The 26,610-nt window shown below is 42.2% G+C and overlaps 1 protein-coding gene across 1 annotated transcript in view; it reads left to right on the top strand.

The window, feature by feature from the left end:
• srrm4 (serine/arginine repetitive matrix 4) overlaps nucleotides 1-26,610 on the top strand; it is a 76,497-nt gene that overhangs the window by 27,531 nt on the left and 22,356 nt on the right. The window contains exon 2 of the mRNA XM_069682397.1: nucleotides 22,281-22,415. Coding sequence (XP_069538498.1) covers nucleotides 22,281-22,415 — 135 coding nt within the window. The remainder of the gene's footprint in view (nucleotides 1-22,280; nucleotides 22,416-26,610) is intronic.

The following is a 26,610-nucleotide window of genomic DNA, read 5'->3' as shown; positions in this document are numbered from 1 at the left end:
CAGTAGCGAACGTGCAGCCTGATGCGGCATGGTGAATCCATTCAACACCACCTTTGACTTTGAGCAGGATTATCCTTTAATAAGGTTTAAGCCAAATATAAGAAGAGCCTTAAATGAAGCCAATCATTTCAAACCGTGTGGCTGTGATGCTTTTCAATTACACGTCGCTATAGTTTAGTGTTCGTCACATCAGCATCCCACCAGGAACACAGGGAGAATAAAGGGTCCTGGGGAAGTTCAGTGTACATTAACATGACCGGGCAGAAATGACACCAGACAACTTTAAGCTCTTTATTTTGAGTGCAACAAACACCAATCTATCAACAACAGCTTTAAAATAAGCTTGTTTACAACAAAATCTAATCTGAAGCAGGTGAAGCACCTTTTGATACACTTATTTAAAGAGGAATATATTCTTGAAATCAATCAAACAGTCTTGAATAAGCATGAGGGATTCTGTGTTGTTCATTTGTATTACACTGTCATTGTTTCCCCTGGAGGAACAGAGGTTACACAGCTAAATAAATCCCCTCAGGACCTTGACGTCCTTAGCCCTCCCACACATTAAAGATAATGGAATAATTCACTTGCCCTTGAGCCCCTCTCAATGCATCCATACAGAACTTCTCATTGGGGCGGCAGCAAATTGAATGAACCTCCTTTCCATAAAAAGGTAATGGACTCCCTCGGATAGCCCTCTAAATAACACGTACGGTAGGGGAGGTGAGATGAGCCAATTTATTACCTGACTTTGAGGAAGGTGCGTACGGAGGGGAAGGTCACCCTCTCATTGATCACCGCTCCCCCTGTAGGGAAATGGTAATTATGTGTACCAACATGCACCGGGGTCACCTCCAGCCATCGCCACCAAGGGTTCCGAAACCTCCGGGGAGGAAGTGGAGCTGTGTTGTGGAACATTATTGTTTCAGTATAGATTAAAACTGCTGTGTCATTGAACTTGCTTGATTTTATGGTGATGTGAAAGTGTTAAATAACGTGTTGTAATACGTTCTGTACATTTCACTTTACAAAGAAGACTAGGTTGTAATTTTAAAATCTGTGATAGCCTGGTCATGGATGCAAAAACGTTTTTATTACTGACAGAACATTTTAGTTTTTAGAAGATTTGTAGTATGCAAAAAAGAATAAGTACCACTTTTAGACGACAGACACATAGTCTCAAAGCTAGAAGGTTCCTGGTTCGATCCCGGTTCGGACAAAGAGTGGGCCTTTCTGTGTGGAGTTTGCATGTTCTCCTTGTGAATGCTTGGGTTCCCTCCGGGTACTCCAGCTTCCTCCCACAGTCCAAAGACATGCTCGCTAGGTTCGTTGGTGACTCTAAAATTGCCCGTAGGTGTGAGTGTGAGCGTGAAAGGTTGTCTGTCTTTACGTGTCAATCCTGTGATTGACTGGCGATGAGTCCAGGGTGTAACCCCCGCCTCTCGCCTAATGACAGCTGGGATAGGCCCCGTGACCCTGAACAGGACAGACGGTATAGATAATGGATGCATGGATGGAAATTGCTCCACATTTGGTCAATTCACAATGCATGAGGCATGTTTTTTGTGTGCTCTGTTGCCTACAGATCGACGAGCCAACAAAGAAGCACACTGTGTAGAAAAGGGATTAGAAATGTACAATACGCCACGGTCATTAACTGTGCACGAAGCATGCTTGAAATGCAAACCCAGTCTCAGCAACCTAACTCATGATGTTGGGCTGCAACACAAATCTCCCAATTACCTGAGAGGCCAGATAGGTAGTAAAATCTCCATCTGGCATCTAGCTCTGCTGGTGCAGCTTTAAGGAGGAAAACAAATAACTACACCTGGGATATAAAATTCGGGATAAGGGTGAATGAGCCAGTTAAGCTGCCAGTAATGATTAGCTTTTCATAATGAATCAGTCATTTGTAGAGATGTAATGATACACTCAACTCATGATTCGATACAAATCCTAATACTGGGTTCATATATTTATAAATATATATAAATATAAATTTAAATATCCATTTTTAATTTTGAGGTTGTATAGTTTATTTATTGTGATGTATGTTGGTCCACCAGCTCAGACACACAAATAAAAGTAGAGAGAGTTCAGGTGGAGCGACACATTTCTTTATACAGTAAACACAAACAGACCTGTGGGCTGCAGTCGTCTTATTTATACGGCATTTCATCGACCGTTTCTAACGGCGTTCAAATGTATGTTTAATCAGCGTGAGGAGCCCGGTGACGGTAGCTTTTGGAGACAAAGGCTTAAATCTCCTACTTCCTGTCCACACACACAACCTCACGCCGTGTGCAGCAGGTGCAGCCAACACCAGGGTGAGGTGTCGCTGATAACGGGAATACATTCACTGAAAAGCTGCCTCGCGTAACTGAAAAGCCCTGAAAGCGTAACCTAGCCGACACTGCGTGACAGCAGCAGCAGCATCGTGTGCTAAAAGTTTACATGCAGGTGACAAAACAGGATGCAGCCCCTGGATGGGGACACAGCTACAGACTCTGAAGCACTGATGAAGGGCTGCACAAAAGTGATATCAGATTGACTTTTCCTGCTGATAAGTCGCGGAAAACCAGTTGCACAGGCGCACATCACAATTGCGACGGTTGAGCTATTTATTTACTCCTCTATTCAGCTACAGACACAGATAGAAATGAGATGAGGTTGAACAAGAGGAGCCAACAGCGCCCTCGGCTGTTTAAAAAATAGTATTGCGATTCATCTCCTCATCTTATCGATTTGACTCGTCACTTATATGCATCGATTTTTAACTGCATTGCGAGTTATCGTTACATCCCTAGTCGTTTGTCGTTTGGTCTATAGGTTGTTAGAAAAAAGTTAGAAGTGGGAAGTCCAACCTCTTAGAGCTCACGTGATGTCAACCAATGTCTTGTTTTGTCCGACCATCAGTCCAAACCCAAAGCTGTTCAGCTCATCATCACGTAAGACGAAGAAAAACAGCAAATCATTACAACTGAGAATCCAAAGCCGCCCTTATTTCAATCCAAATGTGACCGAAAAAAAACACATGGGATGACAGAATGAAAGTTTTTCTCTCTAGCAAGTGCTATAGATAATCACAGGATTTCAGCGCTTAAAAGAAGTAGTAGTAGAAGTTTAAGATCCTCAGATCACTGGACCACCATGCCGACTCTGATTACGGTTCATTGTGCGGGCTGCCTTGCTTATCTTTCACAGGCTAATGTCGCCTCTGTCTCAAAATCAGATCATGTCTTCCAGACAGCCAGCAGCACCCACACTGATTAGCATCGAGGGGGAGAGGTGGGTGGAGGAAGGGGAAGTCAGCGGGTGACTTGATTGCTCTCTGCAGTCGTCACATTCTGCATGGCCTGCTCCAATTTTAAGATGATTGTTTCAGATTAGATAGCCAGGTCGCATAAGTAATGTAAGTCTCATCATGAGCAAACAGAGATATGTCACGCTTGTAAACGATGCCTGCACACAATCCTACATGTTCATACATGCACAGTCATGTAGAGTGGACATAATAGTGATGTGCATACCTCAAATCCCTTTCAAAGGATTCTAAGGACACTGGAGTGAGATATAAGTGGAGTTACAGGACAGAAATAGAGACAGCGCGTGGGGCAAAGGATCCATTTGAGGACAGAAGAAGACAAAAAGGGGAAAAAAGAAGAGCAATGGAGAAAGAGATTACACTGAGGATATGACACCCCTGACCCACATAACAGCCCACAGGGTGTAGCAGCAGACGTGGGAGGAGGTCCTGACTTTGATACACACAGACAGCAGGTGGTGCGGGACTGCGGAGCTCCACTCAAACCAAGACTCAGCTTCTTGGACGAGACTCAAATAGACTGAGACAGAAGGTTAAAGCGGCACAGAAGCGAAGACGAAACAAGCCCGGAGGTCTGAAACAAGCATATGAGGAGAGCAGGGAGTCAGTTGGCTGGAGATTGCATGTGACGGCATCCACTGAGGTACATTTATAGCAGCAAAAATGGTGCTGGGTCTGCTGGATCTGTTGGATGCTGGGCCTCCATCTGCTCGTGCACCACACCTGATAGGTGACAAAGACGCGGAACGTGAGGAAGGAGCATGGGGATAGTTTACCTGCTGCATGTCTCCGCTCCAAAAGCAGCAGGATAGGACACAGTGCATAGTGTGAAAACTGTAATGAGCACCGGTGAGGCGGGAAGGACAGGTGTCGGGGAATTCAGGATGATGTAAGACCTAAAGAAAAAGACTTAATGATGCTTTTAATGTCTTAAATGTACAGTTTAAGTGCTAATCTTCCTGTTGTATTCTGGTTGTCAGAGTTTCCTGAGCAAGTTTCTTGGTTTAAAAAAGTCCTCTTTGCATGTATTCCTCGACTGATGGTTGGCAGTTTCAATGACAGATGTTCCCAATAACATTTTGCATTTTCCGATACCAATACCGAGTACCCAACCGACACCATCCATCCATTTTCTTCCGCTCATCTGGGATCGATTCGCAATGGCAGCAGGCTTAACAAGTTAGCCCAGACATCCCTCTCCTTAGTAACATTTTCCAGCTCCTCCTGGGGGATCCCGAGGCGTTCCCAGGCCAGGTGGGATATATAATGGTGCAAATAAAAAAAAAATCTTGGCAGAAAAACACAGATTGCTTACATTTTGCTAGCTTTGACTAAAATTACAGTTTCAGCTAGCGCCAAACTGTCCGATCGGTGAGTTCACTGGCTTCTTCGCAGATACCCGATACTGCTTCGAACTCCAATTATCACAATAATCTACAATAAATTGATGATGAATTTATCCCCCTTTCCAAAAGCCTTCCTGGTCGCAATGTGATTTATGATGAATATGTAATAAAAACCTTGACTGACATGTGATAATACGTCCTTATCCAGGATCCAGATGTAACATTTTCTGCCTCAACCCTCCCCGCCAGATTGCACACGGCTCCGATGAGGGTAATTCAATAAAAAGGGCAGGAAAAAAAATCCTCTTTATTCTAAATTTTGCTCCACTTTCTATTCTACTGACATTGATTATCTAATGAGGGAACAGACACTGTGAAACACGGTCACAGGCGGGCCTTCGTGAATAATTCAAACGGCTATTTTGCATGGGAAAGGGCGGCACGGCTGAGGACGAGGTTGAAGAAAGAGAGAGAACATGCCGGTCCATTCTGAACACGCGCTCTAATTACCAGCGTATATCCACATCCTGTCAGGAGTTCCCTCACTCTCTGTCCTGCATTGAGGTGTTGATTGTCCCATTGAGCTTCATTCTGCCTGTCATGGGCGGCTGCAAACCTGATATGTTTACTGACACAAATTAGCGTGGAACTCTGGCAGCTCATTAAGGCAGCAGGGAGATTGAAATACCAAAGTGTTGGGTCCCAATCTGTTTGCCTGTTGAGGTCTGTGCATCCAGACAGGTGTGAGGAGAAACGTGTGAATCAGTGCTACGAATGATTCCCATAGAGCAATTACAAGGAAGCATGATGGTTGATAATTGGAGGTAGAAGTGGGAAAAGGCAGATCAGAAGGTCCTTAATGCACAGAGCTGCGGCTGCTGGTCTGTCAAAGCTGAATCTAAATGAGCTTCAGTGTCATGGAGAAAGTTATTTACAGTTTTCTTTGCAGTTGCTGGTAAATATCACTCGTTTAATTGGCTGATTAACTTTCAAGCAGATGGCAGTTTTATTTATCTGTCTGTTCTCTCAATTAATTGGGCGAAGTGCGCTGCAAAGTGTTTGTTTAGTTTCACACAAAAATGCTGTTTTTCACACAGAACCCAAAACTCTCATTCAGAATGAAACGCCCAATCCTGAACCCACCTGTCAGCTGCTGTTTGAGTGAGACAATTAGACTTCATTGGGAACAATAAAACCCCCCTTTTCACAGAATAGACTTCCAGGCTCGTTTCCCTTTTCCAACTTTTTCTGAAAGGCTCGACTCTTTGTCTTCTACTTCGGTCGAACCCTGTAGAAACTTCTGCCAATCATCTGCAAGCTTTTTCCTCAGCAGCTTCCTGCTGGCGCGTTCTTCATCTCTGGTGTCATAGTTGTGCTAATTAAACTCAGGGTGTGCAATGATTATTGCTCGGTGCACTCCACATACATTAGCATCTGCAGAAGGCTCTTCAGTAATCTCCTTCACACAGGAAGAAGTGCAGTGAGGAAGTGCGCCTCACAAGCAGCTAATTAAACCCAACTATGCCTGCTTCCCTCCCTCCGCCTTCGCACAAAGAACCCTCTAATCACTTCTAACTCGATTTGGAAGCAAGTAATTGATGCACATATAAGGTTTATGATGCGTGAAAGAGGAGAAACACTACCAGTTTAGATGTTAACAGTCTGGCCTAAGAGGACCATGTGACGCTAGTGTTATTCTTCTTCTAAATGCTTCCTCCTAATGGACTCGTCGATTCTGGCCACAAAGGGCATAACGTTGATGATGATGATGATGATGGCTGCACCACAGTGTTGGCATTATGAGGTTTCAGGCTAATCAAGAGTCAGACAGGCTGTGTTGTGCATGTTGCTGTTTGCTGGGGGGTGTTGTCTTCATGCCCATGCGTTTACAAATCCCTTTTCTTTGCAGTTGGACTGAACAGCTGAGAATTACTCCGCTGGCTTTGGCTCCGCGCTCTACACTGGAATAAACTTTGTCGAACATTTTGCTTCTCAGGCCAAAGCAGCTTGTAGCAGGAATGAAACGTTAAGCAGCAGCTACAGGGATTGGTGCCATTTTTTCTGAGCCTCCAGCTTCACCTTTCAATTCACAGTGAAGTGATGCTGCCCTAACTCCGACATGAGCTCACTCTTGCAAAATGTTACCACACAGACAGCACTGACACATACATGTGACCGTCAGACACACATTTTCTACTCTGATCGCACTCTGAGCAGCAGCAGCATGACGTATGAAGACGCTATTCCTTCCTACAAGTTGTCCCCTCCTCTCAGCCTGTAGTGGCTCCTATAATGAACCACGGCGCTAACAGCTCTTGTGATTTGATTTAAGCTCTACAGAGGGAAGGCAAATACAAAGAGCTGCCAATGGAATCCAGCAGGTTTACCCAAGTCAAATGAAGCCTTCCGGCTATGATTCACTGGCTAATAAATTTATTTATTAGCCAGTGAATTTATTATCCAGAAGTGTCATCCTCCAGTTGATGTATGCGTAACTCTGGAGAGGAACATCTCGAGATGTTTAATATATGAGATGCTCCAAGCTCAGGGGCCAGCTTTGGGCATATGTTTTGACTGACACTCTGATATTTTGGTTGCAAGTTTTACTTTTTCCAATAAGTTAAATCAGCCTCTTAATCAAATTATGTATTCATTAATATAATAGTGGATTAGCTGTATAAAGACCCACAGGCTGTCTATTTAAAATACTGCTTAAGCTAGCAGTAAGGACTTGTAATCCTTGTTGATGCAGTACAATCTTTTCCTCAGAAGAAATTCTTTGACTAACTAATAATCTTATTGAACTTGATGTAACTTTAAGCATTATTTTAATATCCTGTGGGTATCTTAAACTTTGATTTTTGACTCACTTCACTTGTTTTGAGCATCTATTGAGGTCATACCCGCCTCCAACATCCAGTCTGTGCATATCAAGTGTTACTGTTACATTCAAATTGAATAAGTTAGCATAAATACCCTTCAGTCTTTGGGTGGCTAAGCAACACTTGTTGGTTGTTCTGGAAGTATATCCAGAATCCTTATTTTCTAACCATCTGAATGAAAAATAATTCCATCTGTTACATGAAAAAAGTTTAAACCTTTTGTTCAAGTATTTCCTTCACAAATGTCAGTACTGTAAATGACAAGTGTCCTTATATTAAAGAGTCATATCTGTAAGTATATATATCATAAAACAGATTAACTATGTTTTATCATAGTGAATAGTTTTCATGCTGAGCTTTACTTTTCACTCTAGGTAAAATAAGAAGTAGAGTATTATCTTGCTATGCAGATGATACTCTACTTCTCGTTCAATTAAAATAAGGTCTTGAAACTGCCCAAACTACAGGTCTGACTTACAGAAGTGAAAAACTACCTGACTGATTACATCTCAGAACCTAGTTCAGTTAAAGATTGAATCTCGAAGATTTCACTTTTTTTCCTTTTGGCGGCACCTTTGGCGATAAACGGTAATTGCGGGAGCACACTTCCCAATTTAACTCTTGATTTTCCTGGCTGACGGTCGCTTTCCTTTTCAGACTGTTTGCCTTCATCTGAGCGTCGAGTTTGTTTCCTTTTTTTTTTTTCCTTTTTTTTTCACTTATTTTTGAAGTTGTATCTTTAGTTTACTCGCAACACTTGCAGAGACCAGAAAAAGCAGTGATTTTTTTCCACGAATGTCGCACCAGACACCCAGCCCTTAATAATACTATATTCTGCAAATGCAATTTCATCAGTGGGCCATAGGCTCAGTCACCATTGTGTTACCTCATATGGCGATAGATAGTGACTTAACAGACATTTATTTTAGAGCCCGATCAGTATTGGATTTTTGGGGCCGATGCTGATTCCGATATTAGAGAGTAAAAAAATTCCGATATAGTCATATATGTTCAAAATGTATCTGAAATTAAAATATTAAAATTCCAAATCTGAAAAGTTATTGTCACATTTGCATGACATACAAAATTCAAATAAAATAGCTTTTCTTTAGCAACTTAAATAGCACTAAAATAAAATATCAAATTAAATAGAAGTGAGTATAACACAAAAACACACAAAAGTAGGAACAAAAATGATTTTCTTGTTTTTCCCACCTTCACTAAACACAGACCAGCTCACAGACTGATACTGTTAATAACTCTAATGAAAGGCTTCATGATCAGGATTTTCCATATTAAATATTCACTCTTAATCAACATCATAATCCAGGAGGAGTGTGAGATGGTGTCTGTATCTGCAGAGGATCTGCCCTTTGTCTGTGTTTCTATTGTTATTATTCTGCTCTGTTTGGGGCATTTTTGGGACAGCTCGACTTTAAAGCTCCTGTGCCTTCGTTATTATCGAACTTAAAACTAACTGAGAGCCAGACTGTGCACACCGGATCTCGTCTGCGCAGTTTAGATGCGCAGAGGGTAGAAACAGCGGTGCTCTGAAAGCAAGCTTTCTTTGGCTGATGACTGTGATTTTAACATGAGTTTGTTGTTCACAATGTTTCGTTCTGTATGGGAAAGATAATGCTTCCCTTTGCTGTGTGTGCTGCTCTGCTCAGCTGTGACGCGCACTCTGGCAGCGATAGGGACGTCCTCATTTCCCATCATGCCTGTCGCCTAGTGCTGACTGAGTAGTTTAAGTTGTTAAGTTTGCTATTTATGTTCCAACATGAAAAAAAAGTATTTTGTTAGTGTTTTTAATGTGTCTGTTTAGAACATATGTTCTGCATATGTTGGTAATTGTCATGTTTGTGCTGGTTTATAGTTGTAACCATGAGTGAGGTGGCTGTTTTGTTTCTTCACTTCAGCTGTATTTTGTTTCCAAGATTGAGAGACTGGCCTTCTTGCTGATAAAATTAAAATTGCATCTTCTACCTGTCAGGAGGTGTTATGGTATTAATCACAGCATTCCTGAAAATCAAATCTTTACAATTAGAGTGTTTGTCTTGAGAATGTAAAGTTTCGTGGCTTAAATCTCAGTGTCTGGGAGCCAGACATTTACAAATGGTGCCGCGCATTGGAGGCAGTGGCTTGGTGCTCCCACAAACTATTGTGTTTCTAACTGTTTATATTGTTTTTTTTATTGTCTTTATCTAATGATATTTATAGGTTTTACTCAGGGAGTGCCATCACAGTTTCATTGTATTGTTGTCTTGGACTTCAGTATAATGGCAATAAAGCTTCATATTCGTTGTCCGATCCTGCTTCCTACAACTTTTTTTCAAAATTCAATATCTTTTTAATCAGCAAAGCACACATAGGCTTAAATCTTTTTAATTTGTACCAGTTAGATTGCTGTAACACTCCATAATTGTGCCCGGGCCAGCACAACCTGTCCAAACTTCAACTGGTTTAAAATGCTGCAGGAAGACCGCTCACAAGCTTCATCTGAAGATGCATTTAACCCCAGTTTAAGACTTTAATGATCACTTAAGGCATCTACGGGACGGGCTCCTAAGAGAGAGAGAGAGAGAGAGAGAGAGCAGCCTGTGCAGTCAGGGCAATTATTTTAATATTTCAAGTCTTAAACAGATTTATGTGAGCTTTTACTGCATTTGTTCTTTTTAATTGAGTCTGTTTCCTGTCTTTTTGGAAGCACTTTGTTACTTGCTTTGAGTAATAAAGTGCTGTGAATAGTTATTATTAATATGCGCAGCTACCATCTTTGATAGGATTGGGGAAAAGTTTAGGAAACAAGTTAAAAACCATTTTAATCGTGCACAAGATGTGTGAGGATTCTGCAAATACATCCAGAACATAGTTATATTATCCATAGTTGGTTATTTAATCGACGTCTATGGCCATTATGAGATTAGTGACTGTGCTGTAGCCTCATAACAGCTGTAAAATCAATAAGTCTAATGACTAAAGCTATAGGTCCAGCCATTGCCCTGATGAGCTGCCATGTCAGGACTGAGTGCTGAGGTCAGAGGTCACAGTTTTCTAACTGTATCGACCCATCTCTAACCACTTCTCCCTCACAATAACAGTGAAGAGAAGAGAGGCCCCTTTACTCATTATTGAAGCCAATTATTCAACTGGACACTTGTACGTACACCATCAGTTTAGCTTCACATAATAGCTGCTCTCAGGAAATTAGCATTTTAAATAGGTGTTGTGGGTGTGATTGCAGGTCATGGAGTTTCTCATGCATGATTATGGGTTGACATTTGATCACAGTTCACACTATTTTCCTGCTGGTTTGAAGCAGCCAGTCTCCAAGATTGTCGTGAACTTTAATGACCGCTTCAGGCAAATACATCTCCGAGTTTGTGCACAGCCTAACTCGCGCTGGCATTATAATTGTGCGTACACAGTTTCTATTAAGATTTCTGACATGTTAGGAGCTTTCTAATCACCCTGAGTAACCTTTACTTGGAGTTACAGCTCCTAAGTAAACACTTCCCTGGCCGGAGGCGGAGGTCTGAGCCAATCGACTCATTTGTTCTGTTCTGGAAGTGATTGCTGCCGAGTGGAGACTGCTTTAATTTGATTGATGTGTGGTTCACCAAGCGGTGGATTTGGTTGTAATTACTCTTTGTGCTCACCGTGATAAGGAAATTAATCAAGCCATTATGTTGCCCCCATTTTATCATCAGGACACAATAATTGAATAAACCAACCTCACTTGTCTTCAAAGTCACTCTGGCTCGCAGCGTACTCAGCCGCAGGAAGGGGAAAGGGCTCGCTCGTGCTGATTGGCTGATAGATAGTGAGGCAACGATGTTCATCCAGACAGTGCAGTGATTCTGATTGAAATAATCTAGTCAGTTGTTCTGCAAATTAAATCACAAACCCACATTATTAACTGTTATTGGAGGTACTTTGTTTATAATAAACACATTTAGGTGACAGACAGTGCTGAAGAAGTGTTCAGATCCTTTCAGTTAGTTCGACAGAAACTGAGAGTCGTTGGTAAAATGTTGTCGTGATAAACAAGGTTATATGGGTTTTATTGTGGTCATGTTTGTTAATTGTTTTCTTTTTTATTAAGTTTCTTCCCTTTCTGCTCTCTCTCAAATTTTACCAACTTGTTTTGTGCTAAGCAGAAATCTTTTGTTGATTTATTACCTACGAATGAGTTAATTTGCAAATAGTTTGTAGCCTTGATTGTTGGTTGAAGAATTGTTATTTTTCTTACAGTGCGGTTTCTTAATTTTTTCTATGAGTTCAACATGGATTTATTGTTTAGTACGTTCAGTACCTAGCAACATCCCTGCATTTACATCAGTGAAAGAACCAGAACATGTTGTACTCTTACAAGTGAAAATGCCTTCATTTTGAATCCCTCTTAAAGGGGACATATTTTAGCTATGCAATCAATGTGTTTTTGAATCACGTTGGCAAAGTTTGTTTCATTGTAAAAATTGTATACATATTTTAATGTAATTATTTTTCGGAGCCTCTCCTTCCTCCTGAAACAAACAAGCCGTTTTGCCATTCAAAGGTTAGGCCTAGCTACAGCCCCTCCCCCATGTGTGATCGATGTGGGGAAGCGGCCGCACTGCACCGTCACTCCAAAGTTGTAGAAAACATGGCTGCTCTAGGATCGGTTATTCGGCCCTATATGTACGAGCCAGAATCACCAGGAGGTATCAGAATGGTAAGTTGAAATTTTGACAATGACTTGACTACAAGTTCGTGCAAGAAGGCAGCCTGAGGTGAATGACAGTGAATGACGATTGGTCGATTTCAGCGAAAGCAAGGTTATACGTAGAAACCTGCAGCTGGTCTGAACGGCCCATTTCAGAGGCGACCTTATTATGCATGAATTATGCAGTTTTCACTTTTTCACTGTGAACAATAAACACCCAAACAAGTTAAACCCATGAGAATATGATAATACCCATTTAAAGGATCCGGCCCCTTTAAGGAAAAGTACAAAATATCAAGAACAAAACGTTCCTTAAGTAAAAGTATATTTTTTACTGTTCAGGGTGGAGTCATTTTTAACATATTTGAAGTTTGCAGTTGAAGAGTGAAGACGTTTTTTCTTTTCTGTGTTTTTTTAAAAGGAGAAAATCTAAAATGTGTTAGAGCAGAAATCTGTGTTTGGTGGAACTGCTGACAACCTAAAGAAATCAGAAATGAGACAAAAGGCTGAAACTGAATAAGCTACATTTATTATTATATAACCAAACATTTTAGGCCTAAGAATAATTAAAGATATAAGATAAATGTCGAGGAGTAAAAAGTAAATGCATGTCTTTTTAAAGTAGCATGAAATGAATGTACTTCAACATCCTCTCTTGATACAAGCTTTCCAGTGCAAACTGTTGAGAGAATTCATTAACAGATAAATCACGAGCTTTGAAATTAAAACAGAAAGCAGGAAACTCAACTCCCTTCCTCCATTATTCCAGCCTAATGTACTGTCAAAGCTTAATGCTCAAGTTGGATGTTAGATTTGGAGCAAACCAGCGAAGACGAGAAATTGCCTGGAGCCAGTGATACCTCCTAACCGCGGCTGTACAGCCATTAAATCTTTGATGTTCACTTCTATCATTCTGCCTTCCCATCATGCATTGTAAGGAAGAGGAGGCGGCCAATTTGGGGCTGATCTCAGCAGCTCAAAAGGATTTGCATCCATCCTTGCAATTTATTCTGGCAGGAGGAACGTCACCAAAAAAATCTATTACCTATCTGCGTACGTTTGGGAGGAAAATCACCTCCGCTGGGGCGGGAATACAGGAGGTGATTTTCTTACCCATAAGAGAAGAGAAAGCACTTTCACATGAACAGACTTGTTTCTGGGGACATGAGAACCCCCAGAACATTTCTCACCCTAACACTGATGGGAAATGTATTAATTTCATGGTAACATAAGTGTTCACTTGTCAGATATCTGATTATGCTTCACTAAAAATACCAGCTCATTCAGAAGCTCATTTACATTTAAGTACCTTCTAAATTTCCTGAATGTGATTTTGTGAATGTCAAGCTTTTGATACAGAAACCTGGTGACATTATCCTCAAGTTTTAACGGCGGCTTCAGTCATCAAATGGTCACATCGTTTGCTAATGGGCCTAATTGATTGGGGCTGCTTGATTGCATGCCCGGCTTAAAGTCTCTTACATTTAATCAACACTTCTCACTAAAGTATCCTGTTTTAATTGAAAGTTTGAACAGGTTTCAAGTGCGGTAACAGTAGGCCTTATGAGGGATGTGCTCGATTCACTTCCTGTTGGTTTAATCGCCCGCTCGAGTCCTTTGGGTGATGATAAAGTTGTGCTCGACTCGAGTCTGAAATTTGGAGAACACTCAGTGTAAATGAAAGCGACGCGCCTTGGGACCACCCTGTTTGGGGTGTAATTGTGGTAGTAGATCATCTCTTTCCCTGGTAATTATCTCAACTATCATCACTCGTGTAACAAGGATAATCAATTGTTCCTGGTGCCTCTGACGGGGATAATGAAAAGTTTATTAGCCTCTCTGAACCTCACGAGAGGCTGGGGAACTCTTAAATCATCTGTGGAACCAAAGAGAAAAAAATAACGCTTCCCCGCCTCTTACACTAACGTCTCCTGAGAGGATGGAGGTCCTGTAAGTCCTTCCACTGTCTCCATTATCAGCCCTGATAGCTCTGACGTGTTTACAAGCTTGTGACTGAGAGCAGAGCTCCTCAAGAGCTAATTGGGACAATTTGGCAGGACTCTATACTTTGAATAATCCGGATGTTTGGAGGGTTAGACTGAGGGCCACTCCAATGTAGACAGTAATGACACTCTGTGGAAATCTTTGTTCCAATATACCTAATGTGAAGTAAAGTTTCCGTCAGTTACTTTTAACCCTTAATAAAGTAGTTCTAGCTCAAGAGTTGCCAGTCTGTATTTCAGCATGACTCTTGTAAATTGTAAATTTTCTTTGGCTTTAAAATGTTTCATTCCCTTGTTTTCTCAAAGTGACGTATCATCCATCGATCGCCTGCTGTTGATTTCCTGTTGTTCCTTTTGACTTAGCTGTATTGATCGTTCCTTTTATGTCCTCTGACTCGTTCGCCACAGTTTGTTATTCACTTGAACTATTAGGCATGAGGCCAGCACTCAGCAGGACAGAGCATCTCTGTGAGGATCGGGATGGCACCATCAAAACAGAGGGTCCGCCAAGATGGCTCTTTAGACTGCAACTGTAAACAGTGTGTTCAAACAGAAGTCGCTGCAAATACAGAAATCTAAGGAGTCTTAGAGATGATTAAAGGGAACAGGGAGACAGAAATACTACTGTTACACAAAAATCATATCTATATATTTATTTTCCCTGTAAAACATTTAACACTTCTTCAAACGACCTCTAAAAATCCATCAGAGGAAACTATCTGAGAAAAAAAGAACTTTCTGGCTAACTGCTGATTATTTATGATCAACATGTATCCTGTAACAGATCACAAGTAGATTTCCCTTCATTTTAAGAGGAATAGTTTAAAATTAGCTTTGAAGGAGGGTAGCAAAACAACAACATAAATGAAAAATAGAGACAAATCTGATGAAGTCCCAAACATCACAACGTTAGCTGTGTCCCAAATCAGGGGCTGTATCCTTCGAAGGACGTATTTGAAGGCAAAGTGCGTCACAGCGGTGCGTCGAAAGCTGTCCCATTTTGAAGGCTCCTTCAGATGCGGCCGACAGATGCGTCCTCCTTTTTCCCAGCGTATTCCGAGATTCATTGCGCACTAATTCGAATGAGATGGCGGCCGAGGAATACACTTTCAAATGTCGAAGCTTTTGGTTTCAGCTCAATCGAGTACCTAGTTACACATGTAAAAAAAAAATGAAAGGGCCCTTGAAACAGTTATCTTTAAAATAATAGATTAAGTTACGTGATGTTATGTTAGATACTTAGCCAGCTAGCTACCTGCTGCTAGGCAACATGAGCAATGTTTTGTGATGCAAGGGTAAGGGCGGGAACAGCTGGTGACGCAAACAGGAAATCCTCTGTAGACCAGACCGTCTCGTTTCACTTCAACCCAAGCGTCTACGCAGGCTACGAATGACTCATCCTGCGTAGGATGCAGCCCCGGGATTGAGACACAGCTGCTCATGGAGTAAACAGGAAGCTACTGCAAGCAACCCGTTAGCTAAGCTTAGCATAAAGACAGGAGGAAAACATTAGCCTGACTGTGTCAAAAGGTAACACAACCTGAAAACCAGCACCTTTAATGCTGACTCTTTACCATGCTATAGTCTTTGTTTAATTTGTGCTAAAAACAAATTCTGTTGTTAAATTGTTTATCTATTTCTTGGCCAGGGCAGTGTTTCCTGAAGTCTTAGCTTGTTGCTTTGCAATTTCATGGCTGATGACAAGACAATGTGCTAAGCCAGGCTAACAGGCTGCTGGTATAGCTGGTAGTAGACATGTGAGAGTTGTATCTTTTAATATAGCTCTGAGCAAGAAAGCAAATAACTTCTTACTGCTACCAAACCTTTCTACTTTACATGGTCACAAAAGAAGAGTGAGACCTACTGACCAGTTCAATAGTTAAAGGGATACAGTAACCTCTTGATGAAGAATTTTCTTGAATTTGAATTATGAGTAAAATTATCCAGTGTACACTTCTGATGCACACATGTATAGTTAAACAAAATGAAGTAAACAGAGTGGACCCGAGTAGCAGGGGTTGGAAGTATACACTGACGTCCTGCTGAGAGAGCACAACACATCAGAGGGAGTGAGTCTGTCTGTCTGTGCTTTAAGGAATACACAAGATCACAGCAAAGAAAATGTACAAATGCCCCTCGAGTATCTCTCAGCTCTATCTTGTAAGATCTCATTCTGTCACAGCGGGGTTCTTATATCCACACAAGGGGAAGAAGGAAAAGGTTGCGTTTGAGTGCTGCGTGTTTTATTGTGTCCCTGAAGATCCTCTCTCGGCTCTGCACACACTCAAACACCCCAGAAGGCCCGCTGAAGCAAACTGTCAAACAGCTCTGTTCACACGCTTTGAGTAAACACATAATTTGAAGTAGCAGAGTGCAGATGTAAATATGTATCCCAGGATGTAATTGAAGCAGGTGAGAATGCAATCTGTGTTAATCGTCTGTGTGATTTTGACACATTTTTAACGCAAACACCGGAGCTGTGCAGCTCCGTGTTGCCGGTTACTTTAATGGCTGCCTGCGTGCTTCCTGCACACCTGAACCATGTCAGCTGATGTGAGCTTGAGCCCTCCCACAGAGAGCTGCTGGTGTGTAAAGCAGCTGGCAGATTACTGAGCAGCTCCTGGCAGATATTGTCGCAGTTTATCTCAATTTCACATCGTAAATGGGGCGTGGACAATGAAACTGTACACAAACTATGATGATGGTCCCGTGGCTCCGGCAGTAGATGATGTTTTATGAAGATCCGAGCGCAGAGCTGGAGGTTGGAGAGACAAGCAGATGGTTAGATGAAAAGATCAAACATGTTCTGCCTTTTGTTTCTCTTTCATCATCTTTTTTTGCCAGAAAAAATAGACCCATTTATGTGACACATTTGCAGTTGTGCACTCATGTATAAAACAACTCTTGTCTCTTAAAAGTTACATCCACATCTCAACTAATTTAAAGCTGCAGCTCTTTTTTTTATTCCTTCATCTGGCAATTGTTTGATCAACATTTTGTCAGGAAAAAATGTGTAAATATACATCACGATATCTCGTCTTCATTCTTCTTATTCTAATATCTTGCGCATTTGTAGTCAGAGTCTGCGCAGTAGAGATCAGCTGGTGAAGCCGTGGTATTGACGTCCCACCCCTTCTGCTGTGACCACAACACACATTTAATTTCTTGTGTTGCTCTGAAGCAGATATTCACAGTTATGGAAAGTTCAATGACTGTGTTACCCCTCGATCCCACAGGATCCGTATGCAGCGCAGTCCGTCTGCGGCGCGTTTCTGATCCGTCAACGGCACGAGCCCTCGGCCACAGGAAGCTTGTCTGGTCCGCAGCGCAGCAGAATTGAGGAATTACGCGATAACATCAATGTTAGCGGAGCAACACACAAACTACAGTTCAGTTTTCACCTCCGAGGTTAATTATCTGCTCATTTGGAAATTATTCTGTGATTTTTGTGCTTCTACCATGGAGGACTACAGTACTTAATTAAAAGTGTTCTTTTTTGGAGATTTCAGTGTGTTGATCTTAAAATAAACTGAAAAAAACGGGAGTATGAACCGGTCCGAACATGGTGTTTTATTTTGAAATGACCGGATGCTGTATGCTGCTTTCGTGTGTGACTTCCTGTTTGGAACGATCTGCTCTGTTCAGCTTGACGCGTGTTTGAAACGGCCTCCGTCAAAAATAGACCTGGCGCATATCTTTAGCGGAGCAGAGCGGAGACACGCTTCTGGGACCGCGGCGCGTGCTGTGGAATCACGAGCATTGACTTGAATGGGCGCGATCGACTCCGGAGGTCGCGGCGCAGACGGAACGCGCCGGAGACGGATCCTGTGGGTTTGAGGGGTTAGTGTTTGTTACGTCTCCTCTCGCAGTTCCTCTTCTGCTCTGCTAATCCAGAACAGAACCTATTTTTACAGCATCAAATAACTAATTAAGACTTGTCAGAAACATGAACACTTGGACGTAAATCAGCATGATAAGAACTAACTATAATGACAGAAACCATGTTTGAGAAAAATGTATTTGGCGTGTATTTTGATTTTATAGTTTGACTCATGTCCCATCTGTTAACATGGAGGAGGCGGGCTTTATGACCTATACTGCAGCCAGTCAGCAGGGGGCGATAGAGAGGGTTTGACTTCACTTTTGGGGAGCTGTCATGTCGTCCATCTTTTTATACATCTATGATAATAACCAAAAGGACAATACGTGTTGGTTACGATTACAAAAATGTCGAATCTTCCAGAGTTTCCTTCCCGCGAGTCTTTTTATTGCCTAGAACAACACTTGGCAAGCAGGATGTCGTAATCTAGTTTTCCGTGCCCAAACCATCAACCCTGACCTTCCTGTGACCTGTGCTTTAAAAGAGTGCCCCACTTTCTGGTTTGGAAAAAACTTTGTGTGTTAAATTAATCCAGGCAGCCATCACCATGTGAAATGTAGTTGGCAAATTGGTTTTATATAGATGTATTTTGCAGGAGACAGCGTTGGCATGCTCGCACATCCTGCACTGCGAGCCATCTCTCCGTCCAAATTTGGAAGCTCAAAGCGGGGAAATTTACATCCTCACCCCCTTTAAAAAAGAAAGCACAGTCTTCCTGTTTGCAGTGTGTTGTTCCTGCACCATCTGTCAGTATTTGTTACCCATCCACGTGACGCTGAGCAGCAGCGGTCTATGACAGAGTCTAGAGGAGTGAGACGACAAAGAGCGAAATGAGAGCCAGTCTCAGCACGGTCACTCCTCGGATGACAGAGTTAGTCCTCGCTGAGGGAGGCAAACATGCACAGTATGACACATAAAGAGAAGAGGTCAAAAACGTGGAGAAGTGGACCTGTATCTGCAGTGTTTCTGCACACAGACAGTGGTTTCAATGAGTAGTCCTTCCTTCCCAGCATGCCTTACTTCAGCAGGGAGCGAATGGAGCTGATGCCTGCCCATGACTCCATTTTACCTGCGTTACGGTAAACAAATCCAGTCAGGATTTCGGAGGATTAGTGTCCACGTAATTCTCCGTCATGAAGTACTTTAACTTAATCCGCTCAGTATTTGCGTTCATTTCGAGCTTTTTTTGCCTGTTTGGATTGTCCCTTTAAATACCTTCAATCACTTCCTGGTTATGAATTCAGACAGAAAAAGGATTGTCCATGTGTGAGAGAGTGTGTGTACTGTGGGCCTGCATGTGTTTGTGAGAGAGAGAAGGAGCGAGGGCCTCGTTTGACAGATACAAACAGCTCGCTATAAATCCGGGTGCTTATAGCTTGGAAAGTTTGGGACATAAATTGCACGGCCGGATCAAGGGAATGTGCATCCGTGATGGCAAATCGATTTCATTTACAAGTCATCAAGCGCAGCTCTTAGAGTGACAGCGAATAACAACGAGGCAGAGAGGAGGCCAGTAAAGAGGAGCTTTGAGCGACTTTCCTCTGCAGCCTCATGCAGGGACACAGATCAGAGCGTGCAACAGCACAAACGTTTCAGCCTGTTTTTCTCCTGTTTTGAGGAAAATGCTCACATTGTTCAGATCTTCTCATGATGTTGTAGCACTGGCTGCAACGTGACATCTCAGGATATACAAGACTATTGTTGGCAAACATGCAAATCCATAAGCGAGCTAGGCAAGGCCACTTTATTTATACCGCACAATTTACAATCCAGGCAGTTTTGAGGTGTTTTACAGAGATATAGACTTAAAGAAAATAGTAAGTTTGGAGGATACAAGAATGACGTGAGAACAAAGTAAAAGTGATTTCTTTTTGCCAGTATTAGATTTTATAACTTTCGCATCAGCCAAAAGGAGTTTGTATCCAATTAGAATTTCTGTGATTTTCAAGACGTGTCAAAGCTAGACGAAGAATGGGAGACCACACATGAGTTAAAGTAATTATAGGCTTATTTTACACAAACTAAAGACGACAAAACCAAACAGAAGGGCAGCCAGGGGAGTGAAGAAGATTGACTGATTGCCACCAGCTTATATGGCAAGAAGCAAGGCCAAATGTCCTGACTCCGCCTACCAGGCCCCTGGATGGTGAGGCCTGCTCCCAGAGGGTCGTCACAATCTGTATCATGCTCTCGACCATGAATATAGTACGTGAATTATTTCTCAGTTTTTTACCTCAAACACTAGGGCTGCACAATATATACTATATATAACAATCGTAATTGCAATGTGCGCATGTGCAATAGTCACGTTGAACACTTCGAGCTGCTGCTTTGTTGTCGCTTGGTGCAAAACGAATTCTCGCCACTTTCTTGTTTTCCATCACTAATCTACAGGAGAAGTCCGTCTGATGTCACATCAGTGCAGCTCTTCTCCTGAAGAGTCTGTGTGTCACCTGCCTGTAAACTCAAGCACGCGACGCTGCCGCTGTCACAGATCATGCTGCAGGATGATCGAAGCAGACGCTCCGTTACACACGTTACCAGGTGGCTTATTAATGAGTGCATTCCCGTCATCAGCGGCACCTCCTCCCGGTGCTGGTTAAACGCTGTGGCGTGAGGTTGTGTGCGTCGACAGGAAGAAGGAGACGTGAGCTTTTGTTTCAAATGTTACTGTCACCGGGCTGATCAGGATGATTTATACGTTTGAACACTGTTAGAAACAGTAGATGACATACCGTGTAAGTAACACAGCTTCTGCCTGTTTGTATTTATTTTATAGAAACATGTCGCTCCACCTGAACTCTCTCTACTTTTTCATAAGGCTGTCAGTGTGTTAAAAGTAGGAGAGATGTTTTGTTTTGTTCGAAGAAAATAGACTTAAAGTCCCAAAGAATAAAAGTATGATAATATGTTAATATGTGCATAAAAACAATGCATTTATCTGGTATAATTTCCTGTGTTTTTTAAAACTGCAACAAATATCGCCGAACAAAAAGTTATCGCAATGTCAGTTTTTTCCAATATCGTGCAGCCCTATCAAACACTTTAAATGACATCAAACGATCCAGGACTAAATGTAAGCAGAGCTTTCTTTACATCTTACATCTTCACTCACCACGACATTCAGAGGCTCGTTTCCCAGCAGCCTCCTTGATCAGACTAATCATCCTTCAGGTGGCCGTCTTTATCTCCCCTCCCACCTTTCAAACTCCCGGTCATGTTGGAGCACCCAGTCTGCCGCTCTACATTATTAGCTCCCTGCTCGGGGGCACTCCGTCTCATGCGGGGAAGCAGAGGAGAGCGAAGGTGAGGGAGATGGAAAGCGACGGCTCCTGCCTGGTCGACGCTGGGGGGTGGGAGAGGAGGAGGTGGCGTTGACGGCCTAATCTCTGTCTCTGATTATCTTCTCATTACGATCAGACGGGAGCCACTCGAAGAAGAGGAGAATGTGTAATTACACTCAAATCTCCCATGACTAAAACAGAGGATAATAAGCAGGGCTGGAACTGTGTGCTCACGTCTAATCGTTCAGTTTATTTAGTCATTCGTTCTGCAGGCACATTTGACTATGGATGAGGATATTTTGGAGGTTGGATTAGTAAACACCTGACTTATAGCAGCATTAGCAGGCCGCCAGGAATCATTTTCATACATTTTAAAACTGCAAAAAATATTTAAACATGAGGCTGAGTACGTGATTCCTGGTTTCACTCTTATACCTGCGTTAATATATGTAAATAACTAAAAATATTTAAGCTCTGGGTGATGAGAAATAGAAATAAAAGCGACTCCTCTCATGAACATGCATCTTCCGTGGCTGCATCTGCAAAGCACGAGATAGAAGCAACCATTTCCCAAAATGTCAGGGCAACTGGAGCGTGTAAATAACTACATTTCAATTGACACCTCGATTTGAATAGTAAATGGCTGACCTCCAATTTTTCCCGGAGAAATGTCTGGGAGGGAGAAATGGAGGGGAATAAAACACATATCCAGTAGACCAGAGGGAATAAGGCTAACCAAGCATGTTAATCCTCCTCACCATTGTGCGATGGAAGCGTTAGCTGTGTGGACAACTAGAGAAAGTTCTCCTGAGAAGTGCGAAAACTACATTATTTTCTGTTTCTCTCCCCTCACAGCTCGGAGACGACCGCCTGCCAGCCGCTCAGCACTGATGAGAGGAAAGCGGCGGACTCCCGGGTGGACACCGCTGACAGAAATGGCTGCATCAAAGCAAAAGGACGCAAACACCACAGTCATCGCAGGGCCAGGAGGTGAGCCGGTCGCTGTGCTTGCACTCGAAAACCATCAAGAAAGGTTTCCTCCTCTCAAAGAGCGAGCGCTTGTAAAGAGAAGTCGAGGAATCAGATGCTTTAAAGATGTTAAATTTCTAAAGATGGATGCTTTTTATTTGTTTCTGGAGTTGCTTGTGCAGATTTGACTGCTGCTGATAAAGCCTTTTTTAAAGTACAACAAAACTCCTTCAGGGCTTTCCTCTCACAGAGAAAACAGAGCTAATCTCTATATTCTGTTGCCGTGAATGTAAACAGTCTTATCAGGTCGGCCCCAGCAGAGAAATACAAACATGTTGTGAGGAATTCCACGCGCTGTCATTCAGACGCTCTCTGTTCACCAACAAGCACAAGTCTGATATCATTCTCAGGCTTCCCATTCTGAGGCTGAAAAAGAGAGAAACGTCTTAATTAATCCGACACCTTCAAAGTCTTTTTACAGTCCCACAGCAGGGGAGCAGCCGGTGATGTGTAAAACATGACTGAAGCTCCATCTGAGGTGTTGCAGAGGATCACAGACATGAATCACTTCTCTTTGGTTGAACTTTACCCAGCGGCTGCTTCGCTTTGTTTTCAGAGTTAAACAGCGAGTGGAGAGAACACGCAGGCGTGCACGCTGCTGATTTTCATTTTCCTGGTGTGTGTGTGCCAGAGAAGACATCTGAAAGAAAAGATTTATAGTGTTTTTCATCCTTGAAACTGAGAGGTTTTTTTTTTCTCTGAGCTGAATTTGCACTAGAGGACTTCTCTGTTCAGTAATTTCAAAAGGCAGCAAGATATGAGAAGTCGTTTGAAACATAAGTACTGAGGAAAAGGCTGCTGAAGCACTCTCAGTGCAGAAAAATTAAGAGATAAACCAATGAAAATTGCAGAAAAAGGCGTTAGCGTCTCCAAGGCCAAAATAATAAACAAAAAACCCACACTGACGAGGAAATAAAAGCTGCAGAACCAAACAGAAAAACAAAATAAGCTCCATCACTTCCCACAAAACAGGACAAAAGGTGAAGCAAAATAAGCGTCAGAGAACACCTACAAGGCTTCCTTTTGTTACAAGTCAAGTTCAGTCAATCACCTCTATCAACAAGCTTTAATCTGAAATTAAAAAGCAAAGAAAATGTTCCAGAGTCAAGGAGCCCATACAGCCCATTCATCACACTTAAGCCCCTTTCACACATGCGCTCTTGACAATATCCACAAAAGTCAGAGTCGCCCTTTCACACGTGTCCCTCACAGGGGGAGATTCTCTCTGTCGGGCGGATTGGGGGTCTCATGAGGCAGGACATGAGATAAAAAGTACGTCACAGAAGTCACCGTGTAGCGTAGCAGCGTAGTCATTTGTTCATACACGACCAAATTCTTTGCCGTTTCCTCACAAGCGGCGAAGAATTTCAGCGTCAGCCCTCACAGCCAGAAGCTCCTGAACCTCACCAGTTTGCAGACATCTTTGCTACTGTCGTCTTATACATGATCCTTTTTTGATCATCCTGTTAAATGTTGCTTTTCTTGTTTAACACCGGTCACATGATATATACGTCATCGACCCACTCACTTGCGGTGAATGTTCCTGACTATTACCTGCTGCTTACACATCGCCCCGACTTCTTGCGGTCAGTTTTTACGAGGAGGCTGGCCGGAAAAGTTCTGCATAAAATCGGGGTGAAAATGCGTTCACACATGCAGCCCACCCGGACAATGTAGGGACATTTTCAGGAGTGCAGCGCAAGCTTGGAAGTTTAGGTATATACTCCTGTGCAAGCCCACGCAAAGCCTTGAACACAAGAGAGTGACTCAAGCTTTCTGAATATTAGTAATTTCTGTTCATCACGAACCACAAAGACAAGGACTCAAAATCTCAGTGTTAGCGGCGTCTGTGAGATTGTAACCTTGTATCTGGGAATCTGATAGTAGAGGGTCATTTTTTATCTCAGGTCGATTCTTTATCAACTCTGATCACAAGGTCGGCTGGTAGGACGAGAGACAGCAGCTACATCAGGCTGTGATTGAGCTTCTGCAGCTGAATAGATGCCTGAGACACCAAGGTTCTCCAGCTGTGAGCAAAAAGCTATAAATGTAAATAAATAATGGATTAAAAGTGACCACGAAAAGAAGCAGTACATTAAAAATACTGTGTTTTGTTTACTCATTTCCACTTAGTGAGAAGTGGCTAATGAGGCCCGTTCTTTGTCGCAGTTACAAAGCACCGCCAGTCTCTGCCTGAGAAAAGTCTCCTCTGTTGAGAGACGTTTTTTCTTTGGATTGTTATCTTGCTAATTGGCTGGCAGCAGCCCAATTTAGCAGAGCATCCAATGTTGATTATAACATGAAACCACAAGCCTTCTAGAAACAGTATGATAGCTACAGACAGTTTTACAAAGCAGTTTTCGACAAACCATTTCATTTGAATACAGCTGAATCAGTGAAAGCATTGAATAACCTGAAAAGAAGCATAAGAAACCCACCGGATCACAACTGCACCAAACACAGAGCCCTATGCCAGGCGGGGGATGTATTTTTGTATATATATAATGACATGTTTGGAGTATAGTCACATGTATACATTAATGGTATTCATGCACGATTGCGGCAGGGAAAGAAGCACATGCTCTTCAGGAAAAATGCTGCATTTAGCATCGAGCATACTCCCATCAAATGTCCCCAAATCCCTTTTCCATACACCATTGTTTCGCACAATCACCATCCCAATGTAGCTGGCAATTGACTTGCTCTCTCATTCTGCCTTTCATTCTCTCCACCTCATCAAAAGAAAGCGTTTCTGCTGGCAAGAAAAAAATGCAAATGCTTGCCTTGTGCTCCCTTTTTACAAGGCCAGAATGGTGGAGGTGTTAATGAGTGACAAAGCGTTCTCATTACCAGGAGAGGGTACTTGGGCTTGGTCTGTCTAATCAGCCCTAATGCATTTCAGTTCCTAATGCTCCCAAACTGCCGACTGCACAGAGCAGGGTCATTTATTATAGCCAGACAGTCCTCGGCATCCAATGAAACAGGCACGGCGCTCTGTGGTCACATATATCAACAAGGAGGGCAGTTTGTCAATGTCTGTGTCAGCTCTGATGACGCTAACCTGTTAGCATGACCTGCTTTTTGTGTAATATAAGACCACATTTCCTTTAAACATGACATAAAAGGCAAACAATTACCCTCGAGGAAGCACGAAAGTGCCTACAAATGTATAGCAGTTATTATTTGTACATATTTGAATGTTTTCTTCCCAGGGATGAGTGAAGCCTGATTCTGTGCTATGAAAACATATCAAGACATCATCATACACTGTCAATAAGAAGAAGATTTTTTGACGGCCACTTTGAAGCCTCAAGTTTGCACAGGTGGCCACTCCCGAAAGCAGACCCTGCTTTAATGTCTACTTCACTCTAAATGGGACCATAACCTAATGAAAGGAAATCATGCTTTAGTGAAGAAGACTTTAAACTAGTGACTGAGATCAAAAACTCAGTAGGAAACTGTTTTTATGGAGAGGTCATAAATCCAGTGAAAACAGGGTCACTTTCTCATCCAATTCTATACAAGGTCATTTTTTGTTGCAACCAGTGGAGTCGCCCCCTGCTGGCCAACAGAAAAAGGTTCAAGCTCTTCTGCATTGGCTTCAATTTCATACCTGGAGCAGTGTTCATTTCGTTCATGAAATTATGAAGAAAAATGTTCGTCAACAATCATTTTTCGATGATGAGGATGAGATGTTTGCAAGCTAAAAATAAATCGTTCGAGTGTTTTAAGGATGTTTATCATTTCAAATAAAGTTCTTGTAACGTTAAAACTTAAACGAAGACAAAACGTTTTAACTGCAACATTCTGAAGAGATTTTCAGGATGTTATTGAGGCCTGGGATGTCGGAACGCCTTTTATAAAACATTTGCTCAATGATACGTAAAAACAAAGGTAGAACATGCTTAGATCAACATTCTGAGGATCTCTTCAGGATGTTAGTACGGCCTGAACTGTCAGAACGTGATTTATAAAACGTTCCTGAAATGTGAATTTGAACATTCTCACTGCAACTTTCTTCTGAAAATGTTTTCAGAGAACGTTCTCCTGCTATTGAAAGGAACATTCTGGGAACCAAATAAAAACTTCCCGCTCACAACATTACCAGAACATTGCACGTAACATTATCAGAACGTTCTTAGAACAAAACATTTCT

The sequence above is a fragment of the Semicossyphus pulcher genome, unplaced genomic scaffold, assembly GCF_022749685.1.
Source record: "Semicossyphus pulcher isolate SPU_LCO1_2020_fin unplaced genomic scaffold, fSemPul1.0.p SCAF_6, whole genome shotgun sequence".
NCBI lineage: Eukaryota > Metazoa > Chordata > Actinopteri > Labriformes > Labridae > Semicossyphus > Semicossyphus pulcher.
Note: the sequence above shows the minus strand (reverse complement) of the source record. Positions and strands in the feature narration are given on the sequence as shown.